Below are 23,188 nucleotides of genomic sequence, written 5' to 3'. Positions count from 1 at the left end.
GTTGATGTGAAAGCGGGCTGGCACTCAGTCTCTACATGCCAAATCTAGATCTGCAGGTGGTCCTCAGCACATATGACTGGAGGTGGGCACTGTTCTGTGGGGACTGGAAGTCACAGCACTGGCAGATATTAAAGACCATTTGTACCCTCCTTTTCACCCTTCTGGAGGGTAGCAGGCCAGGACTAGATGTTCCCCTAACTGATGTCCAGGAAAGATGAAGATGTGTCTGCGGCCAATGACATGGTCTGATCAGCTTGGGGAGGAACACCTCCATGCATCCAGGTTTGCTGGGATTGCACTTGATGGACCATTGCTCTGTTATAAAAACACAGGTCTACAGGCAGTTGTGGAAGGTGTTGCTCTTTCAAATAAAAAGGGATGTAATTACCTTGAAAGTGAGCCTGAAACTCTAGAGAAAGATTTGTGGGTAGAGATGGAGATTTGGGAGTGACCAGGGAAAGGATTGGGCAGAGAAAGCAGAACCCAGTAAGAGTTGTAGAAAAAAATCTATTAGTGCTCACTGCAGATGTTGGAGAGTCTTCATTCAGCTTTGAAAAGGCTTGGCCACCCCCCACCCCATATGCCTGACTCCTCACCTGTATGTCCCAGCTTGGGGCAGGAATAGCAGTGTCCAGGCACTTTGCAGTGGGGTACGCGGAGCCCCTGTATGACATGAGCAAGGTCCTCCCAGAAGGATCTGGCTGATAAAAAATGAAGCCCTCTCTGAATGTGGGGTGTGATTATAAGCATTTCTATCCTTTTTCCCAATTGAGCAGTTGCTGATTGGTTTATGTATGGCCTCTTGAAGCAAATCATTAGTTAGATGGTTTTACTTTTAAGGCCAGGTCTAAAACGTGGCTGTGAATAAATTTTCTCAAACAGGCAAAAAGAATGTAAACTGCCCAGGCAAAAAGAATGACTTTAATACTGAGCAATGGAAAGAAAAGTTACAGCCAGTTTTGCTGTAATATGACATATGCATTCCTAAAAATCACCACACGATGCAAAATCATGCACTAGAAACTACAGGACTTGTGGGGCAAATAAGATAGCGGTCCCAGCATTCAAAACCTTTGTCACTGGCATGTTTAAGAATAAGGTAGGACCCTAATAAAACTGGTAGCACAATTTCATGAGTTAAATGGTTAAAAACATAAATACTACAATAAATACAGCACTTTATCTTGAAAAGGCCTACAATTTGCTAGTGGGAATGGTGTTGGAAGGGTCACAGCTCGTGGGTTATTGTGAAGGTGGTGGGGAAGGGTGGGTACCTGCAGTCACACAAAGCCGGAACCCCTGTGATGGGTTGGCTGTTGGAGATGTGAGTTTTGTATCTTCCTGCCCAGCTAGGTTCACCTGAGTGTGGTTGTGTGGTCACAACTTTCTCCAGACAAAATCAGGCATAAATACATGTGAAATTTGTAGTATGCTCAAATTCTTCCTAATGTAACAGTCATGTTGGAGCAAAGCAGTGACAATATATTAATGGCTTTTTTGAAGTTAGTATCTACAGCCTTAAACCCAGACAACCCTGTGGGTGGGGAACTGTAATTGAAGGAGTTGGAACAAAGGAACTATTAAAATTATTTATAAAATATCCATTTAACATGTTATGGAGAAAAGGGATACTGATGTTTTAAAGACTGTTTTTTACTGCCACAGTCATTTGGAAAGTTTCATTAATGAATTCAGTTTGCAGACTATATAAGTGGAATAAAATGGTGGGCTTTTGTATAATTAAATAGGATCAGGTTCAGTAGGCATGGAAAACAATATTTTGTAGTGTTAAACTCCATAATAAAGCAGGGTTAATAATTCTGTAGATACTACAGTGCTTGCTCTCTAACTTTAGACTAAAAGTAATGGCCATGAATATCTGAAATGGTTAAAAACTGGTTTTGAACTATTCTTGCAATTGAGACCCATATGTCCTTGACAGCATTATTAAACTTACCAAATTTTGCTTTACCAACCGAAAACTGATATGCACTTAGAAAAATAGCAACAAATCTTTATCTATTTAAAAATAATACCCCAGAAATTCTTGTCTGGATTTTGGATGCTGTAGTCTGTTTTCAACTTGTTTTTGCCCAGGTTATGGCATTACTATTACAGAAATTTATAAAATACGAAGAATATAAGAATCACCCATATTCTATCACCAAGAAAGAGCCATTATTAACATTTATTTTTGTGTGTTTACATTCCCAATAAACTCACACTTAGCCATTGTTGACACTGTGTATACATTTTGTTGTCTTCCATTTTCACTTCTTCCCTGTATAATTTTGGGGTGATAACACAGTAAAAGAACATGAGCTTGATTCTATTTTCGGATGTCCTGTATGGGTATAACACGTCACCTGTACTGTGAAATGGTAGCCACTGTGATGCACTTACTGACCTATATTTTTAAAACCTTCATAAACATCCTAATGGCTGCTTAATATGTCAGGTGGATTTGTACCCAAAGTCACGTAACCATTTCTTTGTGAAATTTAGGGCTCCTCACAATTTTTCCATTTTTAAAGTAAAGTTAGTTGAGTACCTTTTGTGTCTGAAAACATGTTCTCATATATCTCTTTTCCTTCTGTTAGGAGTCAAATTCTGAAAGTAAAATTACATGGACAGAGGCCGATTGACACATCTTACAAAGTTGCTCTAGAAATGTACCTGGTACATAACTGTGCTCTTCACCAGCCCTTATTTAATTGCCATATTTAAAAGTTTTCCCAGTCTAAAGGTAGAAAGGATTTTTTCATTTTTTACTTGTGAAATCAGATTTTCATGTTTTGATGTTTCTATTCCATCACATGAATTTTTCTGTGGTTGTGTATCTCTATGTTTTATTTTGGTATGTAGTATTAGATTTTTTTTTAATTAACTACCATTTTTTCATTACCACTTATTGAACAGTCTGACTTACATCAGTTTCTAATGCATATATTGTCATCATAAGAGCTATTATTCCTAAACTGATCCTCGTTGTCCATTTTTCCCTGTACTCTTAGAAACTGTGCCCTGTGAGCTACATAATGTATGACTAGAAGGTATATTTCACCCCTATTCTTTGACACATTTCTTAGCTTGTCTTCCACCTAAATCTTAACCACTGAGATTGTGATTGGAAGTCTGTTAGAACTGAAATTGAGAGAGATGGATAACTTTACAGTATTTGCTGTTAATAAAATGGGATTGTGATGCCATGGACCATCGGTGAGATGGGTGTGGCGGCATTGGGTGCTACCAGTGCCATCGGAGTTGAATTCTCTTCACCAAACGCATTAACTGGGTTTCCTGCTTCGGTACAGCTCTGAAAGTCTTACAGCCCCCGTCAGCGGTTCCTTGCCTTGCTCGACCCAAACAGTTTTCAGAAATAATGCTTTAGGAACTTTACTTTTATCTTTCCTTTGTTATTTTTATTTGTTTCTGCTGTGTCAGAAAAATTCACATTTTTCCAGAAAGTCGTCCATTCCTTGAAGATGATCATGTATGCAAAGTGGTTTTTAGTCATTTTTGTTAGGTTGGTGTGAAAGCAGTGGAAAAGAAGGGTTTTTCTTGTGATTAAGCCAATCAGTTAACTACTTTTCCATTTTTAGTTAACTAAACTTAGTATGCAGTCTGTGCAGGTCCATTTTTACCTCATCTCCAGTTCTGGTGTTCTCCATTCCTGTGTACTATATCCACACTTCTGTCGGATACCATGTTGTCCATGGAACTTCCTTTAACACTCTTTATAGTGCAGGTTTGCTGGCTACAAATTTTCTCCTTTGTTTTTGAGGGACATTTATGCTACACATGCTCTGTCTGTCTAAGCTGATATTTTTTTCTACTTGATGCACTTTAAAGATGCCATTCCTTTTCTTTCTTCTATCTTGTATACTTTTGAAGATAAACATACAGCTGTTCTTACATTGTTGTATCTGTTAACGTCTTTTTTTTCTCTCCCAGCTCTGAAAATTTTCTTCTTATCACTAGATCTCAGCAGATTGATTGTGATGTGTCTTGGTTTCCTTTGTGTTTATCCTGGTCGGTATTTGTGAACCTCCTTCGGTCTGTTCTGGTTTTCATCAAATATGGAAAACTTTGAGCCATGATTTATGCAAGTGTTCTTTACACACACACACACCCTTCCCCGGGCTCACATCACACACATGCTAGCCCGCTAGTGTCCTCCCGCAGGGCTCGCAGGCTCTGCTCACTGTTTTCCTCTCTCCTCTCTGTGCTGTACTTTGGAGAGGCTCTTTTGATACATCCTCAAGTTCTCTGCTCTCATGTGGCACCTAATCTATCACACATACCAGGTGGGATTTTTATTTCTAATCTTCCATTTCCTCATACGTTCATGTCGTCCTTTAAGTCCTTGAGCACATTGAGGTAATTTACAGCAGATTTGGAAACATCCTCTTCTGTTAACTCCATCATCTCCTCTTTAGACCTCTTTCTATTAACTGATTTAGTCCTGGTCATGGGTCCTACTTTCCTCCTACTTCACATGTCTAGTAATTTTTGGTGGCTAAATGTTGTGACTTTTGCATTTCGGGGTGCTGAATTCTGCTGTATGCTTTTAAAAGCATTGGGTTTGTTCTGGCACCAGTTATTAACTTGCTTATCAGTTTGATCCTTCCAAGGCTTTAGTTTACAAGTTTATGAATGCATTTCTAGAGTACCCTTTATTCTAGAGCGAGACTAGTTCCATAACTAATCTGCAGCTGTTCTAGGGTCTCTGCCCAATGCCCCATGTATTCCTTGAAGTCTCTGCACTCTGGCTGCTGAGGGCTTCCAGCCCTGTGTGAACTCCGCAGTTTTCAGTTTATAGGAAATTGTTCTTTCTCCTGAGAAAATTTTCTCTGCCAAGCCCTGTGGAATTTCACCCTGTGCATGCTCAGATTGGTGTTCATCAGAGACTGAAAAGGATCTGTAGGCAGTTCTGGAACTTTCTGCATAGCTCTCTCCTTTTAGATACTCTGCCCCACAAATTACAGCCTCATGGGCCTCTTCCCCCGCAGTGTGCGTGGTCGGGTTGGCACTTTCACCAGGCTGTCTGTGGGCTCTCCTCCCTGCACGTGCCCGGTGGAAATGACCCCCAGGCAGAAGGCCCGCTGGGCTGTTGGCTCACCTTGTTTGTCCCCCTTCATGCTGCTAACGTGGTCCTGCACTGCCTGTTGGCCAGTTTCTGAAACAGTTGTTACGTGGATTTTGTTCAGTTTTCTAGTTCTCACTGGCAAGTGAGGAAGTCCTGTTTCTGTTTCTCATGGTTGGAAGCAGGAGGCACATTTCCTTTTTAAAGAAACATGCTTTTGGAGGCAGTGAATTTTAACAGGTTAACAATATATGTTTGGGGTTATCTTCTTTGTTGTCAAGCATATTAAAAGCAAACCACTTACTAGGAGAGAAACTAAAATGGGTTTTCTTCCTACTTGAATTTTATGCCAGTAAATCTAGGTCCTTCACTGAGATAGCCTTTGCTCCTGCGTTTTTTTCAGAGCTGTTGGTCTAGTGAGCCACACTAAATTTTCACAGTTTGCGTCATGCAGGATATTTTTCCCTAAATCCTGGTGTTTACCTTAGCAATGGATTCTGCTCTTAAGCACAGTGCTGACTGTTCTCAGATCAGCACCCAGCGGTCAGGCAGGCACCCATCTACTCAACTCTTAAGTTCAGGGAGCTAGACTGCAGGGCCCTGTAGGTCCATCCCGTTCCTCCATCCAGTAAGTATGTACAGAGTGTTGGGACTAAGCTCGGGGACACACTCGTGACTGAGATGGACGGGGACCTTGGTGGAGTACAAGTCAATACATACTGTAAATACAACCACATGAGGAAGAACTTTGGAGAGGAGTGCCCCAAGGACAGCAGACTGGGGCGGGGGCATCCATGGAGTGGCCCCAGAACGCTTGCCTGAGGTGACACTTGAGCAGCCATTTGAAGCTCTGGGGCAAGGGTGTTCTCTGCAAAGGGAGGAGTAAGGACAGGGGCCCTGAGGTGGGTGCAGGCCTGGGCAGCAAAAGGACACCAAGCTGCAGTGTCATGAATGAGGGGCCAAGGCGCTTGACTGACAGGGCGGGAGGTGAGTGTCAAGCCTTAGCTCAGTGCTGGCAGTCTGCAATTCCGAGACTCAATCCCGCTGTGACTCTTCCTAAATAGGGCACAGTGACATGTCACATGTCCACAGAGGTGAGCAGCAGAGGGTCCCAGGAGTCATACTGGGGTGGGTGTGGTAGCTGAGGCACCGGCCAGATCACAGGCTCTGAAATCAGCAGGAACCCTAATGTCACCAGTGAGCCAGTAGTTTCAACAGGGAGATGAAGCCTGGTCAGCATGAGCCAACATGAATCTGCTTCCAAATTTGCAGAACCATGGAGAGCTCCATAGGACCTATCGCCTCAAAGAAAATGTGGGGCTTTTTCTGAAGCTTAGGTATAAAGGCTACACAGACCCCAGAAATCCTGCTTCTGTGGAAGGGAGCCCCTGGGAAAACTCCTTGGAGGATTGAGAAATGTGTGCTGCACGAGCAGCTCAGGGGTGGAAGGGGCTGATCCAAAGCCATTGGGCTCTGTCTTGCCCCTGTGCTGCTGGGGTTGTTGTGCAGGGCTCTGCTATCACGCCAGTTAAAAATCCAATTCAGGATTAGTAACTTCTGAAGACCCAAAAAGCTCTCGCTTGTTACCGGCACGCTGGCATGCGTGGTCCGCAGGGCCCTCTCTTCCGGAGAGGCCGGAGCCCCCGGCTTGTCTCCACTCACTCACTCGGTTATGTGCCCTGCCCCTGAGTCATGTGGCCGTGCAGCTTGCCTCTGCACAGGATTATTCCTGATGTGATCTCTTTTTAGGTAGGGAAATCATTCTGTTCAGCCTCACCTAAATATCAGTGTCCTCTCACCTGCAGTTGTGTTTGTGTTCCTTAAGACAGCATTCTAACAAATTCTTGATTTGAACATCTATGTTTGTTATTTAACAATTTGTCTTTCAGTGTATCCTGTAGTCTGGCTTTTACCACTAGCCCTCCAGTGAGACACCTTGCCCACGTTTATTCACGGCTTTTAATCTCCCTTCCCGTCACCGTGTCCTCCGCCACCTCTCTGTGGCCTTCTCTCCTTCCCTTGGGAAGCCTGTTACTGCCTTCCTGCTGCTCTGCTGCCTCCTGGCCCAGCATGTGGCTCTCCCCGGAGGAGTGCCCCCCACTCTTGGGTACTCCTACTTCTCAGTTTAGCTATGATTCCTAGGGATCAACTCCCAAGTATTTACCTCCAACCCTGACTTCTTCCATTCCCTCCTCTAAGGTCTGTAGCATCTTTACCTGAGCAGTGGCCATGGCTAAAACCAAGTTTTTCTCCCTGTTCTCCTCCCCCAGCTGCACCAGACTCAGTGGTTCAGAACATCCATAACCCATTTTTCTGTACTCTAGTTATCTGGTCATGTTGCCTCTGGCTCCAGGTTGGAGTGTCGTAAGGAATGATTGGCAGAGGGAACAGTAGAGACTCACTCAGTCCAAGCCAGGTGAGGCTGTGATGGGTATGAGGATGGCGGGTACTGCTTAGAAGAGCAGATGGGGGGTTCTGAGAGCAGAAGCTGTCAGAGAGCACTTGTAGACACACTTGCAGGCAAGGATCTGATAGAGGAGAGGTTTAAGCTTTAAAGGAAGAAAAGATCGTAGATTGAGCAGCACCTTGTCCTACTGGTAACAGCTAACCACATGCTCTCAGAAATACTCCAGGTTACAAATCCTTTAGAAACTTACCCAGTAGATTTGCCAGCATTGGCTTGACATAAGCCAAGGTTATGCATCGTAGCATAGTTTGTAATATCAAAAAATAATTGAATATTAATGTTTATTGCAATGTGGATTGGTAAAATGACTTGCAGACTGTCCATTCAGTGGGCTTGCTGTGTAGCCTTAGAAAAGAAGGAAACTATGACTTAAGAGGCAACAGTTTCTAAAATACCATCAAATGAATAAGCAGGATATGACACAACCATCTTTTGTATACTGCCATTTGTGTTTTTTACACAAGGAGTGTAAAGGAGCAAAAGAGAAATATTTGTATTATTTGCTTGCATATACTTAAAGACACTGTGGAAGGATCACTGGAAACCAAACACGGTGGCTCAACTATAGAGGGTGAGGCCTGGGCTGGCAGGATGGAGAGTGGAAGGCCTTTCACCATGTATCTTCATCTCTTCATATCCTTTCAGATTCTTTTACTACACACACACACACACACACACACACACAGATTAAAACCCCTTTCAAAGTTCAAAAAAATTGAATTTGTTTTTTTTTTAATAAATCTGCAAGGTATTTATGTCAATTGAATGAAAGTCAAATTCTTTCACCAAGATATTTTAACTTCTCTGAATGTCCATTCATGAGTCTTTTCTGGTGGCCTTGGCTTGTTTTCTTTTGCTCTGGTGGAAATATTTCTGACTCATAATTCATATTCTTCCCCTCAGAGAACTTCTACCATTGCTAATTTTATTAGTAAATCCTGATCTAGCTTTCTTACATTTCTTTCCCTTCTTCCCTCACCCAAAGATTCTATACATTTGTTACCACGTTAGATAATATTTTGACAGTTCATATCAATAAGATAATTATTTACCTTACTACTTGAATTCTTAACCCTGACATGTCTTGGTAACTCTAGGAAAGTATTCAGTGAAACTCTTGACTTTATTATAACAAGAAATATTAAGTTCAGGGCACTATATCTTTAAGACCAACTGAAAAGCAGCCACCAAGTTGATGTTGAGGAGCTGACTCAGGAGGGAGAAGTAGCAGAACTTTTTATATGGCAGGAGAGAGAGCTGTCCTCAACTATTTAAAGGGCTGTTTGAACACGTAGAGTTGGGAACAGTGGACATCTCTTGTAAGTAGTCACATCCCAGGGCATCAGAAGAAAGGTGCCCCACCAGGGGGCGCAGCTCTACACTGGTGGCCAGGTGCTGCCCCAGGACCCGCCGAACCTCATGGGTGCATCCCGAGTCTGCACCAGGTGATTTGCATTCAGGAAAAGAAATTTCAGCTGAAAGGCACATAGCCTTAGCTCTAGCAGTAAGATATTTTCTTGATTTGGTTTCTATTTTTGTTTCCACTTCTCAAGCCTGGATAGAATAGGGACTCCACCTAAAACCCATTCTCTTAATTCCGTTCTTCAAATGTCACAGACTTTGTAGTATCTTTTCAGCAAGTACTTTTCCATCTCTATTTTTTAGGCAAGCTAAGCAAGAGGGTGATTTCCTTGTCAGACTTTGAAGGAAAGCAAGTGCCTTTAAAAGTAGACTTTCCGAAGGTTCTAATTGTTTCAGTCTTGTGGTAATATATTCAACCCTGGGTTTGTAATGAGTATTACCTAATTCAGAGGTGACCCTGGGGAGTGAATCGGCAGGGCATCACAGACCACTGTGATTTCAAACTCTTGGCAGGTACATCTCCGTTTATGGATGCATTAACAGCCAATGGGACAACCAACATACAGACATCTGTTACAGGAGTGACAGCCGGGAAAAGGAAATTTATTGACGACAGACGAGACCAGCCTTTTGACAAGCGGTTGCGTTTCAGTGTGAGGCAAACAGAAAGTGCCTACAGATACAGAGATATTGTCGTCAGGAAGCAGGATGGCTTCACCCACATCTTGTTGTCAACAAAATCATCAGAGAATAACTCACTCAATCCAGAGGTGAGAGACGTTCCCTGGGCTGATTTGTGCTGCGTGTTTCTCCAGCCTGTTTTCCGGGCCTGCTTTGCGGAACTGGCACCCTTCCTAGTGCTCTTTCTCAATCTCCTTCTGGGCCGCTGCATAGTGCCCCCCAGGAGGCTGGAGGCAGAGGTGACTTTGGCAGTCTTGCCCCTGATAATGCTTAGGACCACAGGGAAACTGGAACAGTTGTGTGTGTTGAGTGTCCATCCTCTTTCTCCTGGGTGTGGGCTGGTGTAGGCAAAGCTTGAACAGGGGAGCTGGTAGCTCTGCCTCTGTCCTCTTTCACCTCCGGGCCAGAGCTCTTAATCTGGGGCCAGGGGGCTCCCCGAAGGCACACTTATAAAATTTGTGTGTGCACATGCCATTCTTTAGCTTTTCTCAGATTCTCAAAGGGTTCATTGTTCAGACAAGGTTACAGTGCCCTGGGTCCCAGCCCCTTCAGAGTGTTTTACCATCATTCCTACGCGGACTGCTGCATTGTACTGGACTTACAGACACAGGGATTTCAACACATGTTCATGCTGATGGCACCTAGTGAAGTTAGCTTTCAAGGATGGAGGGAGATCAATGGCTTGCAAAGCTTAAGAGACTACTCTGTGAAATATCTAAGTTTGGAAGTATTTGAACCCACACAGTAACTTTCTTAAAATTTTCAGTTCTAGGAGCTGTTGTTTTCTACTTTGAGCCAGTAGGTCAGGCTTTATCCAGATAAGAATACCCAACTACAGAAAGGGTGTGTGTCTGACCAGGGTCACGTGACAAACCAGATCATGGCTTGTCCTGGTACATTTTAAACTGCAGAGTCCCTTCATTGTTCATTTGTAAGTGCTTCATAGAGCTGATTTTAAATGGTTCTGTGCCTTCTAAAACTACTCCGTGCTAGCGTACTGTACTTAATACATTTATGCCTCAAGCTATTAGGATTTCTATGACTGTAGTAGACTGGTATTTTTAAAAAAACAAAAAAAAAAAACAACCAGGGAACTGGACTAGTTTTTTTCAGCTGGTTGGATGTGCCACCTGCTGTCCAAACTGTAGAAATGCCAAGTGACTAGAATCTGGACTTGCTTTGTCTACTTAGAGTCACAATGACTAGAGTATTAAGGTAACTTAGATCCACACATCTTTCTAATTGTACTCTATTCCTAATCAGTTCTGTGATTATACTCTGCCCCCAGCGTTCCCCATCTCTGGTTACCGAAAGTACTCTACGAATCATGTTAAGTTGCAGTAGGTACAGGAGCCAGTTTCAGACTGTAAATACGCGTTCTATGGTCCAGATTATCCAGGAATAAAGTGCTTTTAGGATCCTGTGTCAGAACTGCTCTTTGCCACCTTAACTTCTGGTGACTTTCAGGTAATGAAGGAGGTGCAGAGTGCGCTGAGCACGGCTGCCGCCGACGACAGCAAGCTCGTGCTGCTCAGCGCCGTGGGCAGCGTCTTCTGCTGTGGACTCGACTTTATTTATTTCATACGGCGTTTAACAGATGACAGAAAAAGAGAAAGCACTAAAATGGCAGAAGCTATCAGGTATGCATAAATGGTATTTCTAAACATTGGTCTGAGTGGCCTGGTAGTGTACCAGACCTGGGAGAACAGGCTTAAACAAACCTTGCAAGTAAAATGAAGGTCTCCTTCCACCAAGAGACACTAGTAGCAAATTAAGTCATCTGTCTTTTCTGTGGGCCTGGCATAAATTACTCCTTTCCTTGAGCAAACTGATTTGGGGGCTGGTTCAAACCCAGTGAGCGCTCAGGAAATGTTCTCATGGTCAGAGTATACATAGGGCCACAGTTTCCATTATTTGCACTATGAGTGTGTTCTGTCTTCAGTCCTTAAATAAAGATGCATTCCCTTTCACATAATAACTTACCATTTGCTGGACCCTAAAATAAACAGCCAAGCTTTGTGACAAGCTAATTCCATAGCATCATATGAAAAGGTTTTTTAGTATAAACAGTTAACATTCTTGTTCAAGTTCATCCTGACTTCCAACTACATATAAAACAATAATATTGAATGAACAATAGAAGTCCCCTTTCTCTCATACCCCTACCCCTGGTATCCACTGTTCATTTGTATGTCCTCCCCATCCTCCCCAACCTTTTTCTAAACAGTTTCAAATATGTATTCCAAGCACATATGCAAATAATACCAACTTATTCTTAGTTCTATTAATAAGTGGGACTATACTGTATGTTGTTTTGCAACTTGCTTTTTTCATTTAACAGTATGACTTTAGATATTTCCATCCTGTGTTTGGGTCTTCCACTGCTGTATCATGACACTGCAGAGCTTTCCCTACAACCACATGACTCTGCTATAAGCATACCCAGACACAGATTTTGTTTATATCCCTCACTTCTCATCCTAATCACTGTAAGTGTAATCATAAGTATCTAATTTTTCAGAGGTTAATTTTATGTAAAGGGAATGAAACCCAGTCATCAACCAGAAAGACCTTTGTTCTGCTCTACCTCCCTCCCTGAAGTGGCATATCCCCAGGCGACCCCTAGGGGCCCTCTGTGTATGCCTTTGTAATTTACGGGATGATGACATGCGGGCAGCCTTGTAAAATGGAAATAAGGAGGCTGGATCTTCTCCAGAATCCCCAGATACTGGAGAGTTACAGTTTAGCTTCTTTTGGTACTCACTGGGCTCCAAAAGGCTAAGGCCCTGAGCACTGACCACCGGTCCGCTGCACGTGCTAGAGGGGCACACGGGATCGGTGGGAGCACCTTCTGTCTGGGCGGCCTGGGCCAGGGCAGGGCACCTCTCTGACACATCCCCTGAGACGGTTCTGATGAGCCTGCCTCAACAGCCCGTCAGGCAGTCCTGGAGCCCCACCCCTTGGTGTTATGGACATTGCTTTTTACCTTTTGTAATATTTTTTATAATTTTGAAAATTAATGCTTTCTCAAACTATATACAGATGCATGCATGCAGGCAGTTATCTGTTCTTTAATCTTTTTGAACATCACCATTTTTCAGGCTATTGTGTGGTTGTTGTTTCAAAAATAGACTGAAATTTTATAACCTGATTTTATTAAGTCTTATTTCTGGTCTCCTAAATAATTTCATACTTGTAGTATACTAGATGGGACCATCTTGTTACTCCATTTCAAATACAGCTGTTTGACCTCTAAGACAATGTATACATGTTCCTAATTTAACCCATCCCATCTTTTCTGGATGGAGTAAATGGATTTATTTTTCATTTTTTAAAAATAAACTATTACAGTTCTGGTGGTGACTTGTTTATTTTCTGTAAGTTCACACTGACTTTACACAAAATACTATGGTTTGGGGAGCTCTGCTGTTGTAAGAAGATAGGACTTGGCCAGCGCTCACCCACTCCCCATACACGTGTCCCTGGCTAAGCTCTACTGGTAAGGCTCACTGGTGCCCCAACCCCAGTCTAGCCCGCTCTCCCGGTTCCATTACCCTGAACAATGGCCACGGCTCTTATTGTTAGGAAAAGCAGAGGAAAGATAGCTCAGGAGAGATCTCATTGAGCTTTTAGGTAACTTTAAATTCCATTTTCATCATTTCTTCTCCAAACTCTCCTCCCCTCGTGTCACTTTGCTTGCTCCCTACAAAAAGCTGAATTGGTATTCTAGGAAAAAGCCAAGTCCTGCTGTAAGGAAATACACTTAGTTCATTAAATCAAAATATTTTTGTCAATGTAAATTTTTCTTAATTTACTCTGACGGGATCTAAAAAATAGTCACACCAGATTCACTTAACCTTAACTATTGCCCATTTGCATTTAAATTGATTTTTATGTGTTCAAGATTGGCTCATACACATAAAATATATGCAGTTCTTTTGTTTCTGTAGTGTCTTGTCTTAAATTCCTTAAAACTTTGGGGCAAAAAACATCACTGTAGCAAGTTTCCAAAAGAAATAGGGGAAATAGGAAGATTAGGTTTAAATATTAAATTGTCAGGTGTCTAGTACAGCCAATTCTGTTACTGGCATTGTTGGTCATAACCAGCTTACAGATGTGTGTTTAGCACATTAGTGACAAAAACAAAATTACTGTGAATCAGTTTATAGTGTTAGGCTTTTGGAATCTGTGGGAACCAGTGACTGCCACTTGGTATCTGAAGGACCAGGGCCCTCCTCTCCCCAGAAGTAGGCATCTTCTACCCCAGAGTGAGAAGAGCAGAGCTTTGGGGAGAGAAGAAAGCCAGCAAGCAGAAGCCCCCTAGAACCTGAGCTCTTCCCTGTTCAGTCCTGTTCCGGACATTGACAATCACGGGAGAGCTCAGTTGAGAAATGGCGATGAACAGACTATTAAAACTTCAGATCCTGGTTGCCTGATTTCCTCCAAACAATTCCTAGACTATTCTTATGTGACTTTCTAACTTTTTGGTGATGTTTCTGAAGTAGTAGATGTTCTTAAAAAGAATGGATAGAATTTTAATTTTATTTTAAGTCTTTTAAAATTAATTTTTTGGCAAATGTAATGATCTTATTCCTCTTCTGCTATACCCAACACAGCCTTTAACTCAATTTGCAAATAATTCAAAGGTAACAGAAATTTAAACTCTGTAAGTTGCACTGACCCCCTTGAATGTTCACATATGTTGATTTTAAGTTTTAAAATAGACTTGCTTTGTGCCCCCCAAAAGCAGCGGGAGAGGCTCTCCTTGAATGCCAGGTTCCTGAGTGCCTCGACCCCAGGCCTGCCGGCAGCTGCCACATCCCCCTGCTCGTAGCAGTGTGGCTTGATGTGCAGCTCATGTGGCTGGGCCCTTGTGGCTCTGGGAAGTTCCTACTACACGAAAGCATTTCTAAGGATTTTTTTGTTTTTCTTAAACAAAACAAATTTCTCTGTAGACCATTCTCATTTCTGGCATCTCAGAGGCCACACATCAGAATGCCCAGATTGTGGCCTCTGAAAAGGGAAGATGGTCTTACACCCCTTCCCAAAACGTCCATGGGTTTCAGATTAAGTTATCATTGCAGGCAAAATGAAGGGGCAGGGGATGGAATTCAGCTCCAAACAATTTCTCCAGGCTTGTGAAATCCCAGCCTTGATTTGGCAACACCTGTTACAGAAGCAGGGTTTTTTCTTTTATGCAAACCTGAACGAGCCTGGGAGCGCTGCTGCACGGAGCGGTTGATTCCTCCTACCACTTCTCCATGGAATCACTTCATTATTACACTATTTTGATCATTTCTTTCATGTTACTCTCCCATCCGTCCCTGGTTTCCAGACTTTGTTTGCTTGGGAACAGCTCCTGCTTTGCCCTGTTCATATGGGCGGGTGAAAGTAGTGCAGCTCCAGGGCACCTGGGAGATATAATTTGGAAACGTCTGCTTTATACCATGGAGACACTTCAGCAGTCACCTTTTCAAGAGTCATCAGTAACTGAGCACAGAAAATGTATTTCCCTCATGTGTCATTGCCCTGAAATCCTCAACAGGTGGCACGACTGAAGTAGCTTCATATAGATTGTCCATGGTTAGTTCAAGAACCTATTGAAAAGATTGTCTGTCTCTCTGTATCATTAAAACCCAGTGTGATCTTCATAACAATGCCTCAGGCTCTCATTTAGAAAGTCTTAGTGTGACTCATTCATTTGAATGAGTTAATTCCTATTCACTGTGAAGAGCCCACAAACCTTGGGTGATCTAGGGGCTGGCTGTAGGCTTCTTTAGACGATGCCAAACTGCAGTGCCTGCCATCCCGTTCTTCATACACTCCTCCAAACCTCCCCAGCCCGCCCTCCTCCAAAAACAATGTATGGCCCCTCGTGTCACTATTGGGAGAGGAGGCAAGAGTGAGAGATGCAGTCATGATTTTCAGATAGAATCTGAATAGATTTGCTTCAGCTTTTAAATTGCTGATTTGCAGAGAGCACCCAGATTGTTATTTTCAGTTCTAACAATGGGGTAGAGTTTAGAATTTAGTATTCTATAATTCTGATCTGCCTTAAAGGAATTATCTAGTGTTTATGTTAGTGTGTTTGTCCTTTTCTTCACTGTATTAAATCATAACAAGAAGCAACCTCTGAGCATAAAATTAGAGTCTGGTGGTGGGAAGAAGCTGCACATTCCCACTATGGTGTGGCAGCACCCTACCCTAGATTGAAAAGCAGCCTACTTTTTCAGCCTGATCCTAAAACAAATCCAGAAATAGCATTGGCTCAATTTCATGAAGTCCACATCCTCTGTGAAGGTTGCCCTGCCCTAGTCTTGCTGTCCTTGAAACCCTGTTATAATCGTAGTCTCCAGCACACAGCAGAGTGCAGAGTAGCATGCACACGTGTGTCTGTGGTGTTGGCTGTTCTTGTCTAGATCTCATGTCTTAAACCAGCCTCTACGCTTCTTGTCTCTGCACACCCCAGGTCATTCCATATAAACTCAGAGTGTCTGTTGTTTCTTCCCAGTCACTGGGCGGTGTGAAATCATACCCCAAACCCAGACCCAGATCCCATGGTTTGTTTGTGCCGTACCAGGCTATCTCAGTATGTCCCATCAGGTTTTTGGTGGAGAGCTTCTAGATTGGTCATTTGAAGCCCACAGTGTTTATTGGGCTCTGTGTCTTTAGAGGGAAGGAAGGTTGAAGAGAAAGACTTGTTGGTCGTAGAGCCCCAGAGCAGCTTCTGATTTTATTTCACCTGTAATCTTCACACTGTCCTGGAGCAGCCGCCGCCTCTGGCATAGCATCTTAACAACACACAGTACATAAACCCATGGTCCCATCTTCTGGGAGAAGTTCACCAATCTCAGCTAAAAATGCCTTCCACAGAGTTTACATCTTAGTATACTGAATACCGTAACAGTAGATTTTTCTGTTGCTCAAATACACAATGTTTTGAGTAATTCCCCATTTATTTTTCATTTTAGAAACTTCGTGAATACTTTCATTCAGTTTAAGAAGCCTATTATTGTAGCAGTAAATGGCCCAGCCATTGGGCTAGGAGCGTCCATACTGCCTCTCTGTGATGTGGTTTGGGCCAATGAAAAGGCTTGGTTCCAAACACCCTATACTACCTTCGGACAAAGTCCAGATGGCTGTTCCACCGTTATGTTTCCCAAGATTATGGGAGGAGCATCTGTGAGTACCTGTTCTTAAAAAAATCATTCTAGAAAACTTCCTGAAGAAATCTAGTTGGGTTATTATTTTCTAAATACACATGGGGTGTTCTGTGGGGACTTACCATCAAATGCACTTGTAATTCAGTTCCTGTCCATAAACTCATACTTTTCATTCATGAAATCATGGAAGATTTTCATACTTTGGTTCATAGAACATTTATTGACACTGTTTTGCATCATTTCCTAGAAAAGGACCTCCTCAAAGAGGTCCTACATATCTCTCTACATAATTAACACTGATATTCACTATTAGTAAATACCTCGTTTGTAATCCAAGCAGCAGAGTTTGCAATCAAAACGTCCTTGACCTACTAGCCCAAAAGCACTTTTAAGAAAAAGCAGCAAAGGAGCACAGTTGCTTAGGACAAGCGGGGTTTTCCCATATTGTGTCTTTTTGTTCTTCTGTTTGACCATCCATCACTAAGAGATTGTGTTTGCATTATAATTTGTGATTTATCAAGCAGTTATCCCATCACACTCCTTATTCCTTGAACTAGGGCAAGAGGTAGTGTCACAGTTAGGGTTGGGGTCTCCAGAAGCAGACACTAAGGTGGAGCGTGAAGTAGAAATCGTAGTGCCACCTGAAGAGACAGCAAGGAGGTAGGGCCGGCCAGAGGAAGAAGCTGAGCTGGGAGGCAGAGCCGGCGGAGCTGCAACCACCCCAGGCGCAGAGCCTGGGGCCTGGAGTGGACCCACATGGCTGGTTTCTGTCTGTCTGTCGTCCCCAAGTGTGGGCTGCCCAGGAAGAGCGTTTGTGCCGTAGTTGAGATGGCTCTGCAGCAGAGGGCTTCCCCGAAGGAGCTGACCTACCAGCAGCAGGACCTCCCTGGGAGAGGATCGCGACACACCTCCCCCCGACTGCCTCTTCATGCACGTTACAGGTTCCGGGGCTTCTCTTCCTGGGGGAGGCTCAGAGGAAGGGGATTAGACTTGGCATCTGTTGCAGATGAACCAGCTGGATGTTGATATTAATGGGTAAAAGTATGATGAGAAAAAGGATGTTTGCATCCTCAGAAGAAGAGTAACTTTGCCGTGGAGAAGCCTGGCAGGCACCACCTCACTGTGAGCAAGTTTCAGCAGAAATGAAAGCTATCAGCCACATCCCCCGTGTGCTGCCCTGAGAACGCTGCCCTTCCAAACGCACCAACTGGTCAGTGCCCAGGTGCCCCCCAAGGGCAGCATGTTCACAGTGCGCAGTGTCCTTACAGAGTCCAGAGCACCACAGCTGGAGAACTCGCCAGAAGGCAGGAGGGGCCTCAGGACCGACAGCTCAGTGCACTTGGGGCCTCAGATGCCATCCTGGGACAGCAGAGGGAAGCTAGCTGGCAAGATGGGCTGAGGGTTTGCGGTTTTGTTAATAGTATCATATTGATGATAATTTTCTGGTTTTGATCATTATAACATGTTATGTGTTAAGGGGAGGGAAAGCTGGGTGAATGGTTTACAAGCACTTTATACCGTTATTGTAATCGTTCCATAAATCCAAACTGATTCCCAAACAGTTTAAAATAAGGAAGTGTGAGAGAAGAGCCGCAGCCCCACAGCCCCGTCTGGTCTGAGGGCCCGGCTGCTGCAAGTGTCCATTTAACAGCTCGGTTCAGGGGACCAAGTGACCCCAGGGCTCCACACGTTCTCTGCAAGTTGTGCAGAAGCCACCTGCTCCCTCCAAGCATGGCCCGTCTGCAGAGCCCAAAGTTGCAAGGACAGGAAATACGGCATCCCTCAGTGGATTCCTGGGAGGGTGGCAGGTGCGGCCGGCCGCCTGCTTCCTCCCGTTGTTCCCCAGGCCCATGTGTCCTTGCTCTTGCAGACACAGGACCATTTGATAATGGCAGCCTGATGCACTGGGCCATGAGTCAGAAGGCAGCTCCCACCCTCACAGAGCACACCTCCAGCGGGGGCCCCACTCACACTGTGGGCCTGCCCAGGGCCCCGTCAGGCCGGCAGCCTCTGGAGAGGTCTGCTGTGAAGTGGCCAGAGGACCCCGGGCTTGTGGGGCCACTGCCACATCTCCTGGCTGTGAGGGGGTCCTCGGACCTGGCAGACCCATCGGAGAGCAGACACGCCCACAGCCTCTCAGAGGTGATGCCTGCGGACTGTGGACAGGGAGGCAGGACCAGACCCAGGCCCAGCGTCAGCTTGGCGGCCAACCACTCGTTTCCCCTGGAATGGCGGCAGACGGTGACTCAGCACCAGTGTCACGCTGGAGGTTGCCCAGTCAATAGCCAAATTGGCCTTGATAGGTTGGAGCCTGTGCTGCTGAGCTCCACCTCGAACCACGGCCACTCCACCCATGCGTCCCTCATGCCACTGCCGGGGTCTGCCTTGCTGTCGAGCTGCCCTTCATGGTAGGTGCTCTCCATTGGAAACTGCACACTCCCTAGTCACCATTCACATCTGCCACGGCAGCCCCCCAGGCCCCTGACCAGCCCATTCTCTGCTGCCCCGGGTCAGTGTTCTAGACCTGATCCACCCTCTGCTACTCCAGGTGAGTGACCGGGCGCATCCCCCACTAGGCAGCACTTTCCTTTGTCACTGTCTTTCCGAGCGCTGCTGGGAGGCTCCTGTGAAGTTGATGTCCACATAGCAGCTTGCCCACCCACACCCTGAGCCAGCCCGCCACAAGCCAGGCCCACCCAGGGGCCCCGCATGGCTCTGGTGTGAGGAGGTGGTGCTGGGAGAGCGGTGGGGGAGATGGGTCTGGGCTGCCCGCTCATACTGCTCGCCTGGACCCTTGGGTGTTTTTGCCTGAGCCAGCAGCGCGCCTGCCACTGGCCCTGTGCCCCAGGGGCCTGGAGGAGCTCGGCTCAGCATGGACGTTACCAAAATTTGGTCATTCGCTGTCCCATGGCCAGGTTCTCTGCCTCTACCTGCGCTCAGTAAGCACTCTGGAATTGTTTTTAAAAGGCATGTGCCTGTCTGCTGAGGACATCACACCTTGGTCCAGAGCCCCAGGGCCTGCGCTGTGACCATCTCTGACATTTGCCACAAGCCCCTCCAGGCATCTCATCTCACCCCTCCCCTGCCGGCTGTGGCTCTTCTGGTGTTTCAGCTGCGCTCAGCCTGGGCCGCCACTTCCCCATGCTTCCAGAAGCCAGTCCAATAGTGAGGTCCTGCCCACCCGTGTGGCCTGGCTCCATGTCACACACCCTATGGACTTGGCCCTCGTGCCCTCTCCCAGCCCCCACAGCACATTCTGGCTGGTCTTACAGCTCCTTTGAGAGAGGAGACAGGTCACTAAACCTGGTGGCAGGACAGGAGGTGGGGCAGGATTAAAGCTGGGAAAGACCTTTCCATTGTCTCCAAGTAAAAGGGCAGCACTGGTTCTTATCAGGGACAGGTGGGCTGGTGCTCCAGGCTCAAGGAGTCTGAGGTTCAGAGCTGGGGGGCATCCGCCTAAAGTTCCCACTGCCAAGTTTAAGAGTCTTGTCCTCTTCCCCCTTCCCCACACAGCCCAACAGACCTTCCTTGGGGGTGATTAACCTTGTCTGGAGCTTGGCCACGCTGGCAGTAAGTCCTGGATGTGGTCTGGCCTCTCTGCCTTCTTGTTACCCAGGAGCCCCTCTACTTGAATCAGTGGCAACTGGCAAATACTGTGCTGTCACCAGGAGAGTTTTCAGTGCATGGCCTGCCCTGTGCTGGATGCTGTGGGGGCTCCATCTAGCTGGTGAGGCATCATTGCCGCCCAGTTGGGGAGCTATCCTGCTCCAAAATCCCTCTCATCACCACTTCCTCCCCATTCCCACCTGTCACAAGTTAGTTTCTTGGTAGCAGAGTCTGAGATGGATTTCCATGCAGAGGACACAGCATCAGCATCTGTGGTGAGGTGGGGAGGAGGCAGGATAGGCAGAGAAGGCGCAGGTGGGCTGTGGTGCCGCACCACCCCGTGTGGCCATTCCCTGTGGCAGCCCCGGGGCAGAGCCTGTGTGGGGAGGCTGCCCTGGGAGCTCTCTCAGCAGTTGCCTGCTGACAGCACTCCCCACAGCTGGGCAGTGAGTGCTTCTTGGGACCCGTCAAGATGGCATATCTGTCCATCTCAAGGTGGCACCCTGTGTTTTACTGATAAAGAAGTGGGGGTGCATCCAAGTCCTCTCATGTCACCATGCTGTACCCACCTAATAGTCACTAGCTGATTCTGGAAGGTAAGAGTCATTATCAAGAAAATTACTTTAAATTTATTTTGAGTAATTACTGTAAAATAGATTGTTTCCTCACAGTTACTACTGTTCTGGCAGTAAAGACTCATTATATCAGTAAAGTCCTTGCAAGCTCATGTTGAGTCATTACTAAGAGAAAAATGAAATAATAGGGACTCCGTGCTCTTACATTATAGGATCTAAGCAGATGTCTGATGTAAATGCAGGTACATAGGAAGAGCATATGGGGAAAACGCCTAGCAAATTTGACATTTAAATACATTTTGGACAGACATTTTGGAAGTGGAGTCCTTGGGCCAAATGATGGTCAAGGTTGGAGGTCTTAGTCTGCTGTGCTCAGAAAGTTCCAGTTTCCACAGATAGCCTGAAGGTGTTACACAACAGATGCCTGCTCTCCAGTCAGTTGTATTTCTCCCCACTGGACAAGTCCTGATGGTCCCTTTTTGCTTCTCCCTATGACATCCTGGTGCACCTTGAGCAGCAGTTCTCAACCAGGGCAGTTTTGCCCCCACCCCCAACCCCTAGGGACGTGTGGCAGTGTCTGGAGGCTTTTGGTTGTTACATCTGGGGAGATGCTAGTTGGTAGAGGCCAGGGGTGCAGCCCAGCCTCCTACAACTCACAGGACGGCCCCCACACCAAAGGGTCCTCCCGCCTGGAGTGTCTTTCATGCCCAGTTGAGAAACCCTGCTCTAAAGCAAGAGCAGAGAGCTGAAATCTCACACCATGTGAAGCCTGCCTTTCTGAGCAGTGTTTGACAGAAACCTCTGTACAGGAAGTGAGTGAGTGTTGAGGGTCATAGTGCAACGACTCACTGAAACCACTAGCCCAAACGGTGTGCTTCCTTTTGGGAGCTTGTGGGGTGCAGGAGCATTCACCCCAGGGGAAGGCAAGAACCAGTCTGCTTCTCCCCACATGGTATACACAAAATTCTGCAAGGAGGACAAGCGAAAAATGGATCATGACCCCAATATTAAGAAAAACATACAGATTAAACAAGCTGAGTGTTTATCCTTTTCTTGCAGGGGTAGAGATCCTCGGAGCTAAGCTGCAGGGACCAGCTGTGGAAGTTAGCTTAGGAGCATATAGGTTAGCGGTCCCCAGGGAACATGTGCGGGGTGCCTGCTGTGTGCCAGACACAAAGTCACAGCCCGTCTCCAGGACCTGCCCATGAGCCTGTACCTATGCAGAGGAAGTGTCACAAGTGATGGACACTGAGGGGCCTCAGTTGAGGGGAGCACAAAGCTGAGGGACACAGGCTCCCATTTATAACCTGGCAGCTCTTAGTCCTGCTGGCATGACAGTAGAGAAGTGCCCCATGAATGGCTGATGCCTTGTCACCCTGAGGTGGCCCCTCTGGGGAGTTCAGAGACCAGCACCGGGGACTGTGTGGCAGAGCCGCTGCCCCCTTGATGGTAGGCCTCCCCGATCCCTCCCACCCAAGATGAGCAGCTCCTCACCACACCTCTTAATGTAAGCACTTGGGCTGAACAAAATGAGGTCTCCACTTAAGTCTGGCATTTTTCATTTTTCTGGATAGTTACACTATGAAAGCAGTTGGACGGTTTGGCCACATTAGGTCTTTTTGTGGGTTGCCTACATGTAGTCCATTGTTCAGTTGATCATCTTGGAACAAAAGGGCAGCTGATAAATGTCTCCATAACCATATATTTACAAATCTCTTATTTGGGTAGAAGTTAGAAACCAAAATACTGGAAATTGCATGTTTGAGAACATACTCAGATTGAGTGTATTTAATCCTACTAATCTTACTAGGGAAATTTTTCTTAGGTTTTATTTGATGACTATAATTGAAACCAACTCATTGGCTAGTCTTACATGGGAAAATGTTAGCAACCTCAAGTCAGTCCCACCATCCATGGTTTTGGGTAAATCCAGAAATGCTCTTCTTTGCCCTGCTCAGCCAACCATCTGGAATAGAGAAACTAAGTAGGAAGAGAATCTCCAGTGGCAACAGGCAGGGAGCTGGCCAGGCTCTGAAAGGAGGAAGGTGGGCTGCTCACTGCCTGGAGAGAGGGTTGTTTCTGGAGGCTGTTGGCTGGTGCTGGCACAGGCCTGAGAGATGCAGAAAAGGAAATGAGAGACACACAGGAGGGGAGAAAACAGTGATATGGGGATAAATGACCTCCAGATGGCATCAAATAACATGCAAAGTGATGGGAGGGCAGAGGGCCCCACGGAGGGGCCAGAGAA

General features: G+C 45.6%; 1 protein-coding gene across 6 annotated transcripts in view; it reads left to right on the top strand.

Annotated features, from left to right (window-relative positions):
- The window catches only part of CDYL (chromodomain Y like), a 286,736-nt gene that overhangs the window by 252,919 nt on the left and 10,629 nt on the right, over window positions 1-23,188 (top strand). For 4 of the 6 annotated variants that reach the window (XM_073224642.1, XM_073224641.1, XM_073224644.1 and 1 more), the window contains 3 exons: window positions 9,429-9,685; window positions 11,064-11,236; window positions 16,568-16,778. In XM_073224642.1, the coding sequence (XP_073080743.1) occupies window positions 9,429-9,685; window positions 11,064-11,236; window positions 16,568-16,778 (641 nt within the window). The remainder of the gene's footprint in view (window positions 1-9,428; window positions 9,686-11,063; window positions 11,237-16,567; window positions 16,779-23,188) is intronic. The other 2 variants (XM_073224643.1, XM_073224645.1) reach the window with 1 other exon arrangement.

Source organism: Manis javanica, chromosome 16 (genome assembly GCF_040802235.1).
Source record: "Manis javanica isolate MJ-LG chromosome 16, MJ_LKY, whole genome shotgun sequence".
NCBI lineage: Eukaryota > Metazoa > Chordata > Mammalia > Pholidota > Manidae > Manis > Manis javanica.
Note: the sequence above shows the minus strand (reverse complement) of the source record. Positions and strands in the feature narration are given on the sequence as shown.